Genomic DNA, 18,684 nt, shown 5'->3' on the forward strand with positions numbered 1-18,684 from the left:
AGCAACTTTTCTTGCACCTGTAGCAGCTCTGGTTCTCCTGGGACTCTGTCGGGTGTAGTGGCACTCATCTCCCTGGAACAGCTCCAAGTTTGTTGTCTTGGTTGGGCAGCGAGGCTGGCTGTGTCTTTGCCTAGGCTATGCCTGAGTCACAGGTTTCTCAAGCTCCTTCCTGTTACTGGAAGCAGAAGAAACAACATTTTTTAGTGCCCATTTAGCAAGGTGCCTGTTAGCTCTTTTTATTTAAAAATCCATCCAGAATACAACCATTTAATATGTTGTTTTTAGATTATGCTTTCTCACTGCTTGCTAGCCTGGGTTTTAGTGTTAGGAGGGTATTTCCAAGTGTTTTTCTTAGCCTTACTGTCATAGCATAAATTTAAGCTACACTTCAAAATGGGTGGTTTTTAAACTGAACCTTTGCCTCATAGTAAGGCCCCGATAATTTTTTTGTGTCTTTGAGGCAACCAGAAAAACTTGCTCGAGTGAATGCTTTCTCTCTTCCAACAAATCCTGTTACTAGAGTCTACCATAAAGTCGCAGTAGCCCTGGATTCAGGGCAGTGTGGTCTGTTGCCACGGAAATTAATATAAGGTTGCAAATTTAGCATCATGACTTCATTGTAGAATGAAGGAATAGATAAACTGGAAGGAAGAAAAAAATAATCTTTTTGGCCAACAGCACGTGCCCTTCACCTTTAGATCTCTACAACGTACTTGAGAGCTGCAGATACCCTCATGTAACTTCCTGTGTTCAACTGCAGTGCTGTTTGCAGATTGCCACTTGATATTTGAGTGAAACTCAGCTTGTCAGCATTTAAGCTCCTAATGACTCTAGAGTTTACTAGTCTGAAATTTGGCAGGTTCTTTGCAAATGTCCTGCATTACCAAAATGCTTTTAAGCAGCTTTTTTCCTTCTGGGTTCATTTTCCAGGCCTGGTATGGCAGTTTTCTTGTTCAGTGAAATCCCCAATTAAAACACTTTTAGGAAATTGCATTAGCTTTCACCTGTTCCAGAACTGACTGATGTCAAAGCCCTAGAAAAGTTTAAATGATAAAGCTATTAAAAAAGCCATTGCAAACTGTTTTGGGACGGAAGCTGACCTCTCCTTAGGCAGCAGGGTATTTAAAGTGAAACTCCAGTTTTCCCGGCTTCCTTGATATTATTACTCTCCCCTTTGCATACCAGGTTATCTCACTGCTTTTTCTCTCTCCTTGCTCACTGTTGCCTGTCCAGCTCACTCTTTCCTGATGTTGTGAACTGCATGCAGACTGACAACTTGGAGTTGAAGAAGCTGGTCTACCTGTACCTGATGAACTATGCCAAAAGTCAGCCAGATATGGCCATTATGGCTGTCAACAGCTTTGTGAAGGTAACTTGCTCCCACAGCTCATCAGAAAATAGTTCAGCGCCATGGCTGTCACCATGTCTCCTTTGTCTGTCAGCCTTTCTGAGCTGTTGTCTATCTCTGCTTTTGTACTTGAATCTCTGGGCTGGGGGTGCTTGTAGACGAGAGGAAAATAAAGAGTTGGCACGCTGAATCCAACAGGTCTGGGTCCTTTCTCACTTGCTGCTGCGAGCTATTGTAGAGGAGATGACTTAAGTGCCCCTGTAAGAGGTCATGAGAGAGCCTGCTCCACAAAAAGCTGCTTCTGTCATTTTACTAATCGTCATTAAAGACCAACTTCCGGTACAGGATAACAGAATTCATATTTTTCATCTTCCAGCCTTTCTAGTACCTCCATCATACAGAGATCTACTTCTTGTTTGAATGTTTCAGCTGTCTTTTTGTGGAAAACCTTTATCTCTGATGGAACTGAAAGATGGTTCACTGGAAAAATAACAGTCTGATTGCTGTATTGCCTTTAATTCTGTTGTCAGGTTGCCTTTCCTTATCTAGGAAATGTTATTTCAGTCCCTTGTTATATAGGTTAAAGTTTAAGATTTCTCCTAGAGCATTATAAAATCTGAGGCACTGGGGAATCTGATCATGTTTTAAGTTTCCAGAATGGTGCCTGAGGCTGGAAAAAGTAAGAGGACTTAGGCTGAGAGCAGGTCTGCTCTTCTGGCCAGAGATGTCTCTACCTCCCTCTCTGTAAAGAATACTGTTGTCTGTCATGTCTCCAAAGAAGAATTCTGTTAGAATGGACTAACAAACATCATATTTTCCAACTTCATGCTTTTCCATGTAAGGAAGTAATGTTTGATGTCCCTTTTGGCAAGTTGAGGGACAAGTGTTAGTAAAGGGAAAGTGTTGACGCTAGTCTGCACTAGCTCAGCACTTCACACGCAGTTCACAGTTCAAGGTGTTGAATGCACTGGCGAGATATGTCACTTGTGTGTGTTAGAAGTGATGCATTCAGGTGTTTTTTCAGCTGTAGGAAATTTAAACAGTGAAAGGTAAATGTACCTTATGCTTTTGTAGGTCACCCTGCATCCATCCTTTTGTAGGCTGATTTTGGAGGAGTGTTGCTCGATGTAGATGGATTGGATGTATGGAAAATTATGTAGGCTTGAACTATAAAGTGTTAGGCTCCCTTCTGGTTTGTTTGGTTTTTTTCCCCTCATCAGAAAAAGCAGCTCAAGAGTAGCCTTTGCCTAGTGTTTCATAAGCTGCAAACTTAAGGGATGCTTGTGTCTAGAACTGATGGCCTGTGAGAAATAGCCCTTGATGTCTTTTGTACTGTGTTTAATAGTTGACTACTCCCATTATATTCTCTTTCTCCTTTAAACCAGTAAGGCTGGAAACCAATGTTTTACTCTCTCTGAAAGTTGCCTGTGGCTCGTTTTTGGGTGGTGAGAGCTGCCTCTCTAGCTAGCTTAGCTGTACTTTGGATTTAGCTGCTATATTATGCTGAAAGAAGCTTTGCCTGGAGAGAACCAAGGGACACCGAGATCACAGTTTTACTGTTTTACGAGCTGTCCTAGCCTGAAAACATCTTGAGATGGTATAGAATGTTTCTGTGAATCAGTAAGTTCCACCTTTTATCCCTGATCTGAAATAATTGCCTTTTAGCATGTAATCAGAATGTTTGAAATAAGAACAGCCTGAAGATAGCAGTGGCTAGAGATACAGATTTGTTTACTGCACTTTCTGTCCCATTGCAGGACTGTGAAGACCCAAACCCTCTCATCCGTGCTCTTGCTGTCCGTACAATGGGATGCATCAGGGTGGACAAGATCACAGAGTATTTGTGTGAGCCTCTTCGCAAGTGTCTGAAGGATGAAGACCCTTATGTACGAAAGACCGCAGCTGTCTGTGTGGCGAAGCTGCATGACATCAATGCCCAGATGGTGGAGGACCAAGGATTTCTGGATTCTCTGCGTGACCTGATTGCAGACTCCAATCCCATGGTAATGTTCTTTCAGTGCGTTGCTTGAGTTTGTAATATGCAGATAATCAGAAATATGAAGGCTTTTTAATTGCAATTGATGCACCGTGATGAATGCGTTGGTTATAGCACACTTGTTGCCTCAGAAAATAGGAAATACCTTCTATTCTTAGGTCTGTTTGTGGTTTTGTCTGTCTTGAGTGCTGTAGCAAAAGTGTGACTTCCTGGTCAGATAAGTCAGAAGAGCAAGAAATACTTGGTGCTGCCACCTTGGTGACAGCTTGTAGCTGTTGCCTTCCTACAGGCTTTGGCCGCTCTTGGAGTAAGAGGTTGGATTCATTCGTTCACTAATGTAGATAAATCCACTGGTCTGTAATGAATGGGGAAAATCTATGCTTATGTTTTTACTACAGCTAAATGAGTCACCAGAGCAGAGGTGGAGATCAAGAATTTCACAGGAGTAAATTGCCACTAAACCAGTATGTCATCATGGTTAATGAAGGGTCCGTTTCCACAGCAGGCCTCTTCCACTGTTACTTTGTAATTAAAATGTGGTAGACAATGGATTAAAGTGCTCCATTGCACAGTCCTTTCATTCAGTGTTTTTTCCTGCAATCACCAGAATCCAGTGAGCATACAGATATCATTGTAACTCCTGTCAGGAAAGAAAACTTCTGCACCTTGATTTAACTCAGTTTAAGGATGTAACTGCTACTTTTTTAGCTCTCTCAGAGCATGAATCTGATTGAGTCTTCTTAAAGACATAGTTTCACATTGTAAGGGCAGGACTAACAGCTCTTTCTATGATGCATGAATGAAACCACATAAAGCAAATTGCTGACTTGTTATAGCTGTCTTTGGGCAGCTCTGGGTAAGTCAAGTGCGGTTGGTAAGGTAGCATCCCATTTAGCAGGACAGTTAGGGCTGCAGATTGCATTTCTTATGGCTTTCTAAAGACAGTAAAATTAAAGGCGTCTGGCTTTCATAGGCACAAGTCTGTGAGTGGTGGTGCCTATCAGAGGAGAGAGGCAACTATTGCCTCTGGCATCCAGCTCTTTTACAACCTATTCTCTTTGTATGCCTCCCTGATTTGTTTTTTCATGCCAGTCTTCTGCATGGATGTTGACTACTTGAAAATGTGCTCTGTGTCTAGGAAATTTTGGGGCATATATGGGAGCACCTGCTTTTTTTTATTTAATGTTGAGGTTGTGTCTTGCTGCCTTGAAAGTACTTGACTGGGCTGCTTTAGTTTCATTTAAATGCTGGCCCCTGGCATTCACTAGCTCACAGGCAGCAATGGAGTGTGCTGTGGAAAGGGGTATAACTTACTCTTCTCCTGGCTTGGGTTCCAACTCTTTAATTTTCTTCTGCTGATTACAGGCACGTGGATATGAGTTGAGGAGCTCAGGCTGAAAAGATGTGGTACTTCAGGAGAAACTAATAAGGTTTTGCTTGCCCTTTCTGCTCATTGATCTCTATGGAATAAACTGTTTTGGTAAATGAACCATTGGCTGTTATGAGAGCACTGGTATCTATTTCAAAAGTACATTAACTTAATAGTGACTTAAATGAATGGAGAGGAGAAATACCAAAGGGCAGCGCATGCTCCATTTGCTAAATAAGCCAGCAAAAGTAGCATAGGGATTCCTAATAAAACATCAGTACAACTGATGAGCTCCTTGGTGGTAATGAGGGTGGGCTGGGACAGCAAAACCCTTGCAGCTGCTGCTGCAATTGATTGCAGCTCTACAGCTGCTGAAGCTGTGCAGGATCATAGTACCTGCCTCATGTTGTGCTCACCTGCTCTTCCCCAAGCTGAGGATTCACAGCAGGAGAATGCAATTTGGAGGAGTGATAGCGATGAAGAGGAGAGGCCTGTGGTGTGTTTTCAGATCTGCAGGCTTTGAGAGGATCCTGTGGCTGGTATTCAGTATACTGGTTTCCCAGGCTGTACTGTAGACAAGGCATTTCATTCTTGCTTTTTAAGGGTGCATGGGGAGAGCTTTTATCAGGCTTGGGGCTCTTACCACTGCTGCCTTAATACAATATTTAATCTGGTTACAATTTTTAGTAGATACAGACATTCCTTCTAGTTAAGTTTGAGGCTTTGGTCCCCTTTGAAATTCATGCCTTTGTGGCACAGGCATTCCCTCAAAAGTACAGGAGCTATCCACCCCTAATTAAGGATCATCTTCCTAGTCAAAGCGTCCAGCTCATTGCTGCTTTCTCCATGTGAAACTCCAGTGGGGGTTCCTGATGACCAGGAGTTGTGTTTACCAGATAAGTTATATTTGTGTGCAAGCTGATATTTATTAAGGTATTTCTGCATGATCAGGTGGAATGCAGCCCTGCCTGGAAGCTCTTTTTAAGGAAAATGTGTGTATTGCTATTGGCTATCAAAAGAAAGATTGCTGAAAAGAATGGTACAGATGGATCCAGCCTTATGGCCTGTTCCTCTGTAAATGGTGCATCTCAATCATTGCAACCTGGTATCTAAGCTCCTTCACATTTATATTATAAATGTTTCTTCTCTTTTGATGACTTGTGGAAATAGGCAACATTAAATACTCAATGAAGCAGAATTTTGTAGACAGGAAATCCCCACTTGTTCTCTCTTCTGCAAAATGAGGATTTTGAGCAGGAGATAAAAACTCCTGTTGAAAAATAGTCTTCAACAAGGGTTTTATTATGTTTTTGTAATTGGCTGCCTCTAGCACATGAGCAAGCACTAAGCATTCTAACTGGGTGCTGGGTAGAGTAACAACTCCATCTGTGGCCTGCTAATTGCCTTGTAATTGTGCGGGGATCAGGGTGCATGTTTCTATCAGCTCAAATCACCCTCATCATAATGATGTCTGATTAAGTTGGAGGTGACCTTGTCAGAAATGTTTTGGGTTTGGCTTTTTTATATTTTTAGACTATTAGTTTATTATCATAGAATCATGCAAACAGAAATTGGGGATGTTCAGGGCATTGCTTTGAAGTCCTGTTGAGGTGCTGTAGGTGCACAGCCAAGGTGCTTTCTCCATTTACCTGGGCTTTTTGTTGTCAGGATCTGGCCTTCGTTCGAATACGATAATACAGTGATCTTTGGAACAGGTGTAGGATTGCATCCTTCCAGATGAGCTGGCTGTAGTGGTAATTAAAGGATTGACACCTGAGTCTGGTAGTTCACTAGCTTTTTCTAGAAAAATTTCTGTGGTAGCTTTGCAGTTTCTCCTGGATGAATTAATTCAAACTTCTAATTGCATATATATTGTTATGGATATATATGGCAGGTTATCAGATGGGTTGGTGGCTTGCTACCTTTCAGCTGAGTTATCTGAGATGTGTTGCCTTGCACAGGCAACGGGCCAATAACGCATACAGGGGCATGGTTCAGTTACGGGTTGTTACACTGCAGAAGTTTGATTGTGGATGGAATCTTTAATCTCATTTTACAGATGGGCCTAATGTGCTTGTGGCTGCCCTTTGTGACTTGGGATCCTGCTGAAGAGCTTCCCTCCATCAAGGAGACTCTCTTTTCTTTCCAGAGCTGTCTTAAGGCAAATCCTTCTCCTTTTTGCTGTTCATTTCCCTACATGAGGCTCAGCAGAACCAGGTCTCAATGTAAAGCCGGGGCTTGGCTGCTTTGGGCTGTCAGTGTGCTGCTGGACTTATTCAGTCCTAAGGGCCTTTCTTGCTAGTAACTTTGGTAGAGCACAACTTGGAAAGCATGTCCTCCCATAATCCTCATGTTCTAAAAAAATACGGTTTCAGTATGGCATCCCAGGATATTTGTGTACTTGTACGTGGGATGGCAGATCACTGCAGAGCACCATTCACACCCAGCAACAGCAGTAGATAAGTGGGGTGAGAGGGCTAGGTCTGTTATACCCCTACTGATGGCCAGAGGCTCTCTGAAATCTTGGGCAAACTTTTTTTTCCTTAATACTGTCTTGTTCTGACATTTGTGAATCAGACCTCGTGACTGGGCGCTTGTCGCTGAGCCCTGGTGACACAGAGCAAGACCACGAGATGGCAGCAGTTTAAAGCAAAACCAAAGCTGTTGCTGGTTAGACACCTTATTTTTGTAACTAGTTCCTTTCTGCCTTTTATCATTGCGCTTCCTGGTTTTCTTCAGGAATTTAAATATTAGCAGAGAAACATAAGAGGAAATCCATTGTAAGCCTTACTGGTCTTCTAATATTTGAATGGAAAACACAACTTTTCTCTCAAAATATTTTCAATGATTGACCTTCTAGGGTAACCTTTAACCCATGGGGTAGTTTTCATGTCAATCTACCTGTTATCCACATGGATTAAGTTGGGTTGATGTCACCTTCTCCCAGTTCTTTTCTAGGTGCTGTTGGGTTTTTAATTCTTTCTTGTGGCATTTTTTCTTCCTCATTGTTCGTTGTCACTGAGATGGGCTGGATCAAAGCCTTCACAGGTGTGGCTGTTCTGCTCTCATGTTTTTGTGGGCTGTATAGGCACAGAACTTATGTGCTGTCCAAAAATATGCCATATTTTATACCATCTACACATCACAGTTTATTGGGAGAAAGTGTTGTGAATCAATACAGAATAAACTGAGATCACATAATAAGTGGATGAGTAAATGCACTAAGTATGTGGAATATAATTAAACTCTTTTGCTGTGCCTGGTTCTTGATGGTTGGGTTTTTTTTCTTTAGCATTTAATAACCTGCCCTAAGAAGGGAATCTGTTGTGCTTTGACAACTAGAGGTGGCAAGGTCCATCTTGATCTAATCAGAATTCCCTCTAGCAGTATTGAGTTTCTATAGTTCACAGACTAGACTAAAAAGCTATTGAGATAAATCACAATGCTTTCTTGTCTCTCCTGCTGTGCCTGCAAGCCGTGTAGGCTCCTTTTCTGCCAGCCAGAACTTCAGGGTGTAGGTTTGGGCTCCCTGGGTGACCTTATGGAGGAAGAAGGTCCTCATTTTATTCTTTTCCCTACTAGCTGGCAAGCAGTAAGTTGTTTGGAGACCATGTCCCGAGGAATGAGCCTGTTAGAGACATAAGCTTTTGCCTCCTGGGCTGCCCTATGCTGCACGCTTTGCAGGAATTGTATCCCTCTTGGTTTGTATAATAAAGCCAAGAGATGAGCCCCTTGCTGAGAGACTGTTGGCGGTCCTCTGAGTCCCAAAAGGACTTTGTGGGAGGCAGTCTGGGACATGGGACTTCTCTTATACATCAGGGAGTGTAACATCAGCTTCTTCATAGACATGGGAAAGGACTTGTTCCTCATGGGGAAACCTGGACTTCTCACAGCTGTGGTTTTTCCCCTCTGCAGCTGTTGTTTTATCTAGTGCAAGGAGTGAACCACCACTGGTGGGTGAGTTCATGACTCCTGTTCATGAAGGCTGTAAGGACTTGAAAATTCACATCCTAGTATGGAGCTGAATGTTGCTGGGAGCTGTGGGCAGTGCCTCTGCAGCATGCTGGGGGCTGCCTCTGAGATACTCTGGCTGCCTCCCAGCCATAAAATGTCCTCCTCCTTTTCAGTCTAGGTGTTGCAGAATGAAGGCTATATCTTGAAGTCCCCCAACCATGTCTGTGTTGGTCCTGTGTGTGGTTTTTTTTTTTTAATCTGTTTGTGCTGGACGTGGAGATAATATTTCCTTCTGGGAGGTACTTGATGGCATTTGTAGGCATCAGCAGGGGGAACTTACCCAGTGTTGGATGTGTTACAGTGAATGAGACTGTTGCTTAGGGGCTGATGCAGAGTGGTGGTTTCATTTTGGGGCTCTTTATAGGGCATTCCTGCTGTTTACATGAGGCTGCCCAGGAGGGAGAGCAACATTTTTTGCAGAGTAAGCTAACAGTAGCGAGCTGGAAATGAAATAGGTAGATGTTGCAGAGGAGACTGTATACGGTGGCTATGTTAAGGTATGTGGTGGAATGCTTGAAAGAGTTAGTGTGGGAGATTACCAGGGGAGTTCGGAAGCCAGCTTGTGTGTCTGTGTTGCAGCAGTTAGGCTGCAAAGATTTAAACTGGGGGAGAAAGGAGAGCTGCCATCTGTAAGCGTGGCTTCTGGTTAGCCCCTGTGACTCTGCTTGCTCTGCCTGTGGAAACCCAGTCTAGGCTTTGGGCTGAGCTCCTGCAGCTGCTTCTCCAGAGGAAGGTGCAGTCTGACTTACTGAGTAGCTGTTTTTCTCCAGGTTGTCATCCTAAAGAGGTCTGAGGGAATTTCAAGCCTGTATGTGGGACTTGCTTTTTTGGTTTGGGTTTTGTATGGTTGTGGATGAGGGATGCTGGTCTTAAGCACTTTCCATAGAAGCTGTACTTCTCCCTGCCTTTTGAGTACTAGCATTCTGGCAGAGAGATGCAATGGGTTTGTATGATAATGCATGAATTTTCATGACTCCACAGAGTCTGTCCTCCCAGACTGCTCATTTATAAAGCTTAGTTGACAAATTCATCCATCAGAGACCTGTCTCTTTCCAATTACTGTCCCATTACTGTATGTGTGTCTAATTCCCAGAGCGTTAGTCTCGCCGAATAGATCATTCCAGGGTCTCTACTCATCGGAGTACTGGAGAATTTTGTTGACATATGTCTAGATGTTACATTTTCAATTGGAACAGACACTTCTAGCTATTGACAAGCACCATTTGTCACAAAACGCTGTGGATATGATGTTTTGTAACTTCACACACCCCCACCCTTTTTAGAGCTACATAAGGTTTTTGTTGATGCTTAGTTGGTGCCTCTCTTCTAAATAGCTGCTTGGATGACAGACAGCCCTGTTTGCCACTGGACGGTGCCAGTGAGAACCTCTGCAAGGAGGCAAAGGGCCTTACAAAATAACCCACAAAAGAAACCTTCCTGGTGTGTGATAGGTGTCTGATCCAGGCTGGGATCAGACCACTGTGCTTTCTGGAAGAAGCATAGGGGGTTGCAGACCCTCAGTGGCTTATCATAGAGCTTAGTTTCCTGCACTGGGGGACTCAGCCATACTAAGGAGAAACCTGTAGTGTTGGAGCCATCCCTGAACAGCTTCTTGCCCACCTACCGCAAGAGGTTCAACAGTTGGGGGAAGTCTGGTTTCCTGTATTACTACTAATACATTCTGATTTTGCAAGGACATGAGAGCAGGAGTCATGTTTTAGTCTGCCACAAAGTGGCATTTTCTGCAGTGCATAGTAGGAGCAGGGAAGTGCAAAAACCAGTTAGGGCAAGCACGCCGTAGGAAGCATAACACTGACTTCCCTTCCATTGCCACCTCCAGAAAAATTCATCCCACTTGCAAAAAGCAAGCAGGAGGTCTTCCCCACCCAGGCAATTTTCGGGACGTGGTGAGGAACCGATCACCTATCCAGCAGTGTGGTTCCAGGCTTCTAGGCACTAAAGCACAACCTCCTGCAGTGGAATTAGTGGAAGATGAATGACTTGCCCAGAGCCCTGGAAATCTGTCACATTTAAGGCTGAACAGGTGAGCTGTTACCTTCCAAGTCTATTCTTAGACTGGGGATGTGTTAGTCTCCCAGACTTTTAATTTAAAGCCGTACACACTACACGCGTTAATGGTGTGAGAGGTTCGTATAGGCTCTCTGACTTGCCTGCTTGGGCTGTCATAGACCATTTCTAGGGAAGGAAATTAAAGGGGGCTTGTAGATGAAGGAAATAATTAACATGAGCGGAAGTAGGGTCCTGTACTGAGGAGAGAGAGCTTGTCTGTGTTGGTATTTGTTGGGGACCTTTCAGGCACACAGCATCGTCTGTAGCTGTGAAAACAAGTGGTCCTGTGAAACACGCATCCATGCGGATGCCCCTGATATCCCATCTGGGAGTCTGTGCTTAATGACAGGAACATACCATGCAAGCTCAGCATGCTCTTCGAAAATGTCAGCACCTCTCTGTTCTCAAAAACATCACGTGGAGCCTGGCTCTCTTGAGGGTAGGAGCCTCCAAGCTATGTGGGGAAGGCTGCCTTTCCTCAGTGTCTTTTCAGAGCCTCTTAATTTTTCCTCCTTTTCTTCACTTTCTCCTCATTTTAATGGGATGGTAAGCCAGACGTTCCTATTTTAAGCAGCAGAAAGTTGTAATTCATTAACTCCATTGCACACTTGGTTTAATTTCCAATTAGCCTGGGATGCTAGCAAAATAATCTGATAGATTTGAGTCTTCGGTGTTCTAGATCTGCCTAGCTTCCCTACTGCCCCCCCATCCCTTGCAAAGCGTTTCCGTGTGGGTTGATAGGCAGACACTCAGGTTTTCACCCACCCCCTTTCCTCCTTGTTGATGTATTTTATACCATTTGCTCTGAGCTAAAGGTTTGAGCTGCCAGAAGGAATAACTGGCAAATCAGTGTTCCTACCACTGTAGTTCTCTGGGAGGTCGGATCTGGTCTCTCTGGCTGCAGAGGGGGTTTGTCTGTAGGTGGTTTTAAAAATGTTGGGTTCTTGTTAACTCTGTAATGTAGTTTTAAGTGCAGGGTTTATTTTTTTTTTTTAATAAGAGCCAGTGAGATTTAGTTATCCTCATCCCAATGACACTTCTCAGAGTCTATATTTGGTGGGAAATTCCAGCCAAAAAGCAAGTTTATTGTCATTTGGCTCTACTGTGCTCTAAAGGGATGTTGCTGTGGCTGCATTTGAATAATCTTGAAGTGTACCCAGGGTGAACTGATTTAAATCAGCAAGCCACAGACCTATTATTATTGTTATTATTATTATTAAATCTTCAATCTGCTCTGCATTTATACTCTCTAGGTGTTTTTTAGGCTGATTCTTATTGGTAGCTCTTAGCTTAAAGATGATAGTCTTAATTGTGAGTCAGGTGAGGCATTTTGCCATGCAGTTAACTTATAAGTTTAAGCTTTTAAAAGCTTTTCCTGTTCAGTAATTGTTTGGGCTCGCATATCTTTGGCTAGTGGGTTGACCTCAGTTTTTTCATTATTTTTGAGAACTAAAGACTATACAGATGTTAATTTCTTGTCCGTTTAGCCTCCTTCTTCCAACCTCTGAAAGAAGTTATCCAACTCGTGGTTGGTTTCTCATCAAAATGAACTTATTGCATGTTTTGAAAAGCAGAGAATACTTTGCTAAAGCAGCTTACAGCTTTTTCCCCTCACCCAAGGTATGGCATTGGCTGTGAAACTTCTCCAGTTCCATGGAGCACTTTGTCCTATACCACTTGTAAAGCTTTAGCTTTTACTTTTAATATGTCCCCCAGCAATTACATCATCATTGCTATTTATTTTCAAGGTAAAAATCCTAACCTGTTGTATAACTTATTTTATTGCTTTGTACCTTGTACTTGCTGTTGAAGTTGGACTTCACTGTCTTGTGTTGCTCTGTTAAGGAAGAAGTATCAACGGAGTTGAAGTCTTAAGGTCCAGTTTTGATGTTGTAGATTTTCTTTGGCCAAAGCATCTTTCTAAATATTTCCAATGACACTTATGTGACTGCCAAAGGATATACTAGGTTACCGGGTGATGTAATACATGAATTGGTGTTGACTGCTTCTTAATGGACTCTTCTTCCGTACCTGAGTGATAACTGTTAGTATCCCAAACTGTGGACAACGTGTCAGTCTTTGTTTACATGTTGCCTGAGCTATCACTTAGTGAGAGCTGTCAGCAAAGTAGGAGTTGCTTTGTACTGGAATGAAACCATGCGGAGCTGGCTTGTATTGCTCTATGTTCCTGTCTCGTAATGAAGCCAATGGCAGTGCCAATGAAGAGAGGTGAGCGTGCATACTTGAACCAGTGTTTATGTTGGATTGGTTCCTGAAATCTGTTTTCATTTCAACTGTGCTGCGGCTGTGTAAAAAGCCTTGAAGATGCTAATTATTTTTGTTGGCATACCGTAACATATCAATATGTTCAGTGCGAATCGCCAGCAAGCACTTTTTTTTAATAAATGTTACTTAAAGTTTGAAGATATTCCCCATCCCTTCCCTTGTCCCCTTTGCTTCATTTATCATCTTGTCACCAAGTTGACAGCAGCACTGTTCTGCTAAAGTAGAAGGTGAGGGCCAGCCCTAATTGTGGAATATGCGATTGTATCTCCCAGCCTGTCTGGCAGAACTGAGCTGCCACCCAATGTTTCACAGCCCCTGACAGTCCTTCTTTTGTAACCCCTAAGGAGACCACAGCCCATACTGGAAACCTGACATCTAGTGGGTTGCGGCGTAGTGTCCTGTCCTCAGCTTTGATTTGGACACTTGCATTTATGTTGCCATGCTAGTTCCTGAAAAGAGCATAAAAAGATTCTAAAAGGAACACCCCGTTCACAGTCAGGTCTCTGGGTTGGAGCTATTGTGTACCAGGCGGCCCGTGGTAACAGCATTTCTGTGTGTCCCTTGCCTGTGGCAAACTCGAAGTGATAGACTTTACTTACTCAGCAAGGGAAGAAGCCCAGCTGCTTTGACTGGTACTTGCCCCAGGGTTTAGGATGTCCACGTGGCCCAATTACTGCAATGAAGGCAGTGCTTGGCAGCGTGAGTGCATTTGCCAAAGCTCAGCCCTGTTCCTTAGTACAACTGACAGGTACCTTTCTGCGATGCTTTGGCTCTGTCACTTTTTTTATTACTTCAATTTTTTTTCTGAAGTCCTCATTTCATTTTATAAGTGCTTTTTCAGAATGGTTTTGAACTTTTCAGTTGCCTTTATGATTTGTCTTCACTTGTAAACTTCCAAAATATAATTAAATTAAAACTGTATTTTACTTCTGTTTTGTGCTGTGTCACATTAACCATTCAGGAATTAGGCAAATTAAATAATGGGAAGAATAAGCAGCACATCTTAATATGTTACTCGTTTAGTACGTTACAGTGCAAGAAGACAGCAGTTCTGATTGCTAATGATTTTGGTGACAGAAGGCTCATTCAACTAATGAAATTCATAAAATCTTGGATCAAAATCCTATCTCTGACCTCTAGGTGTGAAATGCAAAACAATCAACATTACTGTGCTTGTGCAATGACTTCGGAATATATTGGCTTAATGACGAGCAGTGATGGGAACAATGCAGAGAATTTTCTGGTCGTGCTGTTCTTGTTTTCAGTATACTGCATCAAAAGCATCTTTTAGTCATCCAAAGAATCAGATGATTTTAGATAAGATGTTTCTTTGCCCTAATCCCATACAATGCTATAAATCTTCATTTTTAGCAGGTAGGAATTGTGAGTTGGGTGGGCTGGACATGATATACACTGTAAAATATCCTGAAAACGCCTTTTCATATGGTGTATCAGTTTTGTGTGTCAAACTCAGGCTTAAATCCCTTTTCTAGTTAAAAATAAGACTTTTGTCTTCGTCTGCAAATTTTCTATTTTTGTCTATATATTCTGCAACCCTTCTATTTTAAAAATCTTCACATGGCATCTGTTAGAGTAGCTGTTGAACTTGAGTATGGAGCTAAGAATTAGAAATTTGTGTTGTACTCCCACTTCTCGCCCTTGTCAAGCTGGACCCTGGACCTCCTCTCTCTTCCCTTTCATCCATGCTTAGAAAAGAGAAGACCTGATATAGCCTTAAATGCAGCAAGAATATTTTCAGTGATGAGTTGCACTGGAGTGCTTGCTTTAAGGGGACTCTGTAAAGCAGTCTCCACAAGCATCCATTTGTCTATTTGGGATTGAAATATGTGTTATTAAAAATTTAGTAGGAGTTGTCCATTCTAGGGAAATTGTGTGTTTGCTTTCAAACTGGGTGACCTGACGGAATTGCTGCAGAACTGAAGGCTGCCTGGCACCTGACAGCTCCTCTTCCCGAGAAGGCGGTGGTTCTCATTTCTTGGATTGCGTTAAGCAATGTGCCACAGGACTGCCAAGGGGAAGTTAGGCAAGAGGCATCCATTCCTGAGTGAGCAGGGTGATTAGAGGTTTTGAGACCTTGACTATATCAGTTGAGCGTCTCCTGGAAGTGGGGGGAAGTGATGCCTACTTGAAGCAAGCCACGGTGGCAGCTGAGCCTGCAGGAAGGCAAAATGTTCTTGTTTCATGTGGATACTCTCTGATGCCACCTCTAGCTCCCTCCAGAGTAAACTGTCTTGTGAGGTCCTGGTCCCAGGGCCCCATTCTGACCAGAGGTGACTTTAACTTTTGTTTATCTTCAACAAAAATACTTTCAAGTTGTAATTTCTGTAGCAAAATGCTCTTTGCACCCATGCTGTCTTTTCGTGTTTCCTGTGTGTGTCAGCAGCCCCCTCATGTACTGCTGTTCTTTCACTTCCTCCCCAAGAGACTGTCCAAATCTTGGCAAAGAGCAAGGTTACAGTCAAGCTTTGGGCTCTCCACGTTGTTTGTGAGGTGGTGCTGCATCCCTGAAGGCTCAGATGACTGATATGGTGACTGCTGCCGAGCCTCTGAGAGCACACACCAGGATCTCTGTGTGTGTTTCCCCTGTGTAACCCATGCTAAGCCCAAGTTAATCCCTGCCAAGCCACTGATGGCACGCTAGCAAAGAGCACATCTTCTTGTCTCTTCTCCCAGGTGGTAGCAAATGCTGTGGCTGCCTTGTCGGAAATCAGTGAATCGCATCCCAACAGCAACCTGCTGGATTTGAACCCTCAGAACATTAACAAGCTGCTGACAGCTTTAAATGAGTGCACGGAGTGGGGCCAGATCTTCATCCTGGACTGTCTGTCCAACTACAACCCCAAGGATGATCGCGAAGCTCAGAGGTATGCTTGTTCCTCCTCTTTGCACGGGCTGTTTGAGGTTGTTCGGTAGCCGGGCACTTGCAGGCTTCTGGCAGTGTTGCAGCTCTCAAAAGGGCTTGTAATAGCAGCGGTCTCTTACTTCAAGTCTTACATGTGATGTTACAGACCTGAATAAAGAGGTTTGAAAGGGAGGCAACTCTTGATGGTCTGAGCTGATGCTGGAAACCCGCCCCTGCCCTTAGCAGAACTTTCTGTTTATCGTTAGCGTTTTTTTCTTTTTCACTTTTTTCTGTTTAAAAGGCTAGTTCTTATGGGAATTGGCACTACTGAGAAGGGATCAACCCAAGACCAAACCTGTAACAGTGGCTGATCTATCTGCGAGCATTGTTTGGAGGATTTTCTGTTTTAAAGCAGAGCTTTCGGATCTGGTTTTGCTACTTTGAGAAGCAAAACGCCCTTATAGGTTTGGGGCTTCCAAAGCACTGCAGATCTGAGACTGGAATATTTTTTCCAACTAAAAACTAGTCTGTGATATGACAGAACTGAAAATAAGGGTAAGAAATTACTTTTCTTATCGCTCCAAATTGACCCTTGTGCTTTTACCTTCAGCTGCAATGATTAAACCTAAATACAAAGGCCGTAGGGTTTAGGTAGTGGGGTGTTTATTTGTGCGCTTCAAGCCTTTTCCTCATCTGTGTCCAGAATCACAAAAAGTCTCATTCTGTACCCAAGAGAACAAGGAACCGTCAAGGAAAATTACTTGCAACAGGGGAATTCTCAGACTTGCTCTATTTAATGTAGGTGATGGCGGGGAGGGGTGGAGGGGGGAGGAAGGGGCACAAGCCCACATGCAAAATCCTGGGCAGACCTTTTTGAATTTGATGGGTTTCTTCAGTGACTATTTTGTGAGGCACAACAGATAATTCACTTTTTTAAAAAAGCCTGCCAGTAGTCTGGCTGACTTATTTTCTTTTTTGTCCCTCCTTCCCCCTTGTGCTCTGTTTCTGTGCCAGAAACAGCTATTAATGAGTGCTGGAAACCTGCAGAGATCTCCAGGGCGTTAGGCCAATATTATCCTAGCTTTGTCAGAAAGGGACTGCTAGTTTGAACAACCGTGAACATGTCCCAGTTCCTCATCCATAATTCCTCTGAAGAGTGGTGTGTAAAACCGGATGGGCAGTAACTACTTTTGCTCCTTTTTGTGGAGTTTAACTCTCAGAGTCTGCCTTATTTCAGATAGGAGAACGACAGCACCTAGAATGACAGCACCTAGTTTTATATAGTGTTCTCCTTCACCACAAGTCTGGTGTCGTTACCCCTGTGCATGGAGAAGCTGAGGCACGGAGGGATGAAACCACTTTGGCATGCTGGGTGACCTTGGGCAGCAGCAGCTGGGAACTGCCCCTGGCTTTGACTTACAGACTCCTCTGCTCTTCGCTTAGCCGTGCTGCTTCCTTTCCGGCGTGGCTGACAGCAAATCTTTCAGGGAAAGAAACTTTGAGGCACAGATGGGAATAAGATTGTTCTGGGTTAGCAATATGCAGGAGGAGGTGGGAAGAAACTTGACAGATGCTGTAGGAAAGACCATATGAACCCAAACTTCCTTTCTGCTTGGGATGGGTTGTTTAGGATGCTGTTGATTATAGGATCCACTGAGGGAAGCGGGGAAGCTGTGACTTGGGAGGGTATTTAGGTCACTCTTTCCCTATATCTTCAGAGTAGCAGAAACCTTTTTTCTTCCAGAAACAAATGGCTGAAACGGCAGCAACCCCCACCAAGCAAGCCAGAAGCGTGTATCGCCTCTGAATGATTATATGGGGGCTAAGGTGTTTTTCTGATAGCTGTTTTGTTAAAGTTGTGTTTGTAAGTGACAGACAAGATCACAGAAATAGAGAATACCACCAGGCAAAGGCAGGAAAAGCTAATAACTGAGCATGCATTGGGACTGTAATGCTGAGAGCTGGAAGAGTTCCTGAGCTAACTGTGGCAGGAGAGAAACTTGAAGCTGCGAGAGAAGTCGTTCTTGTTTGCTTCCTGCTGTGTTCAGGAAAGCAGGACTTTGCCTGTTCTTTGTGAACAAAACCAAATCAAAGAAGTGTCTGAGGAAGATGTTTTCAGCTAAATCTCCTAAATTCAGATAAGACCTGAAATATTTGACATTCTGAAATAAATGTGAACCCTTTCTTGCTCCTCTGTCTCCAGTATTTGTGAACGGGTGACCCCTCGGCTGTCTCATGCCAACTCGGCAGTGGTCCTGTCAGCAGTGAAGGTCTTGATGAAGTTCCTGGAGCTTCTTCCTAAGGAGTCTGACTATTACAACATGCTGCTGAAGAAACTTGCCCCTCCGCTGGTGACCCTGCTGTCTGGAGAGCCTGAAGTTCAGTATGTTGCCCTGAGGAACATCAACTTGATTGTGCAGAAGAGGTAAAGCCTCAGGGGGGTGTTATTCCTGGGTTGCCAAAGGGCATCTGATTATCTCAGACCTTCAGATATTTCCACATGCTTCATTTAATCCAGCTTCAGATCCCTTGAGGGATGAATTAAACAGTCTCATGACTCTGGTAGCCTGAATTAATTTTCTTTACGGCATACTTGTGATACCAGTATCACCAGTATATCACAGCCTTTTTAAGAGCAGTAAGAACTGCATTCCCATTAGACCGTAAATCAGATTGCAAACAGGAAGGAGGGTGTAACTGTACAGTTCATCGTGACCTGTAGCAACTCGATGTGCCTA

At 43.4% G+C, this 18,684-nt stretch overlaps 1 protein-coding gene across 3 annotated transcripts in view; it reads left to right on the plus strand.

Moving 5' to 3' along the window:
* The window catches only part of AP2B1 (adaptor related protein complex 2 subunit beta 1), an 80,640-nt gene that overhangs the window by 6,696 nt on the left and 55,260 nt on the right, over positions 1-18,684 (plus strand). For all 3 annotated transcript variants that reach the window (XM_064467974.1, XM_064467972.1, XM_064467975.1), the window contains 4 exons: positions 1,234-1,369; positions 3,106-3,351; positions 15,778-15,968; positions 18,150-18,371. In XM_064467974.1, coding sequence (XP_064324044.1) covers positions 1,234-1,369; positions 3,106-3,351; positions 15,778-15,968; positions 18,150-18,371 — 795 coding nt within the window. The remainder of the gene's footprint in view (positions 1-1,233; positions 1,370-3,105; positions 3,352-15,777; positions 15,969-18,149; positions 18,372-18,684) is intronic.

The sequence above is a fragment of the Phalacrocorax carbo genome, chromosome 17 (genome assembly GCF_963921805.1).
Source record: "Phalacrocorax carbo chromosome 17, bPhaCar2.1, whole genome shotgun sequence".
NCBI classification, from domain to species: Eukaryota; Metazoa; Chordata; class Aves; order Suliformes; family Phalacrocoracidae; genus Phalacrocorax; species Phalacrocorax carbo.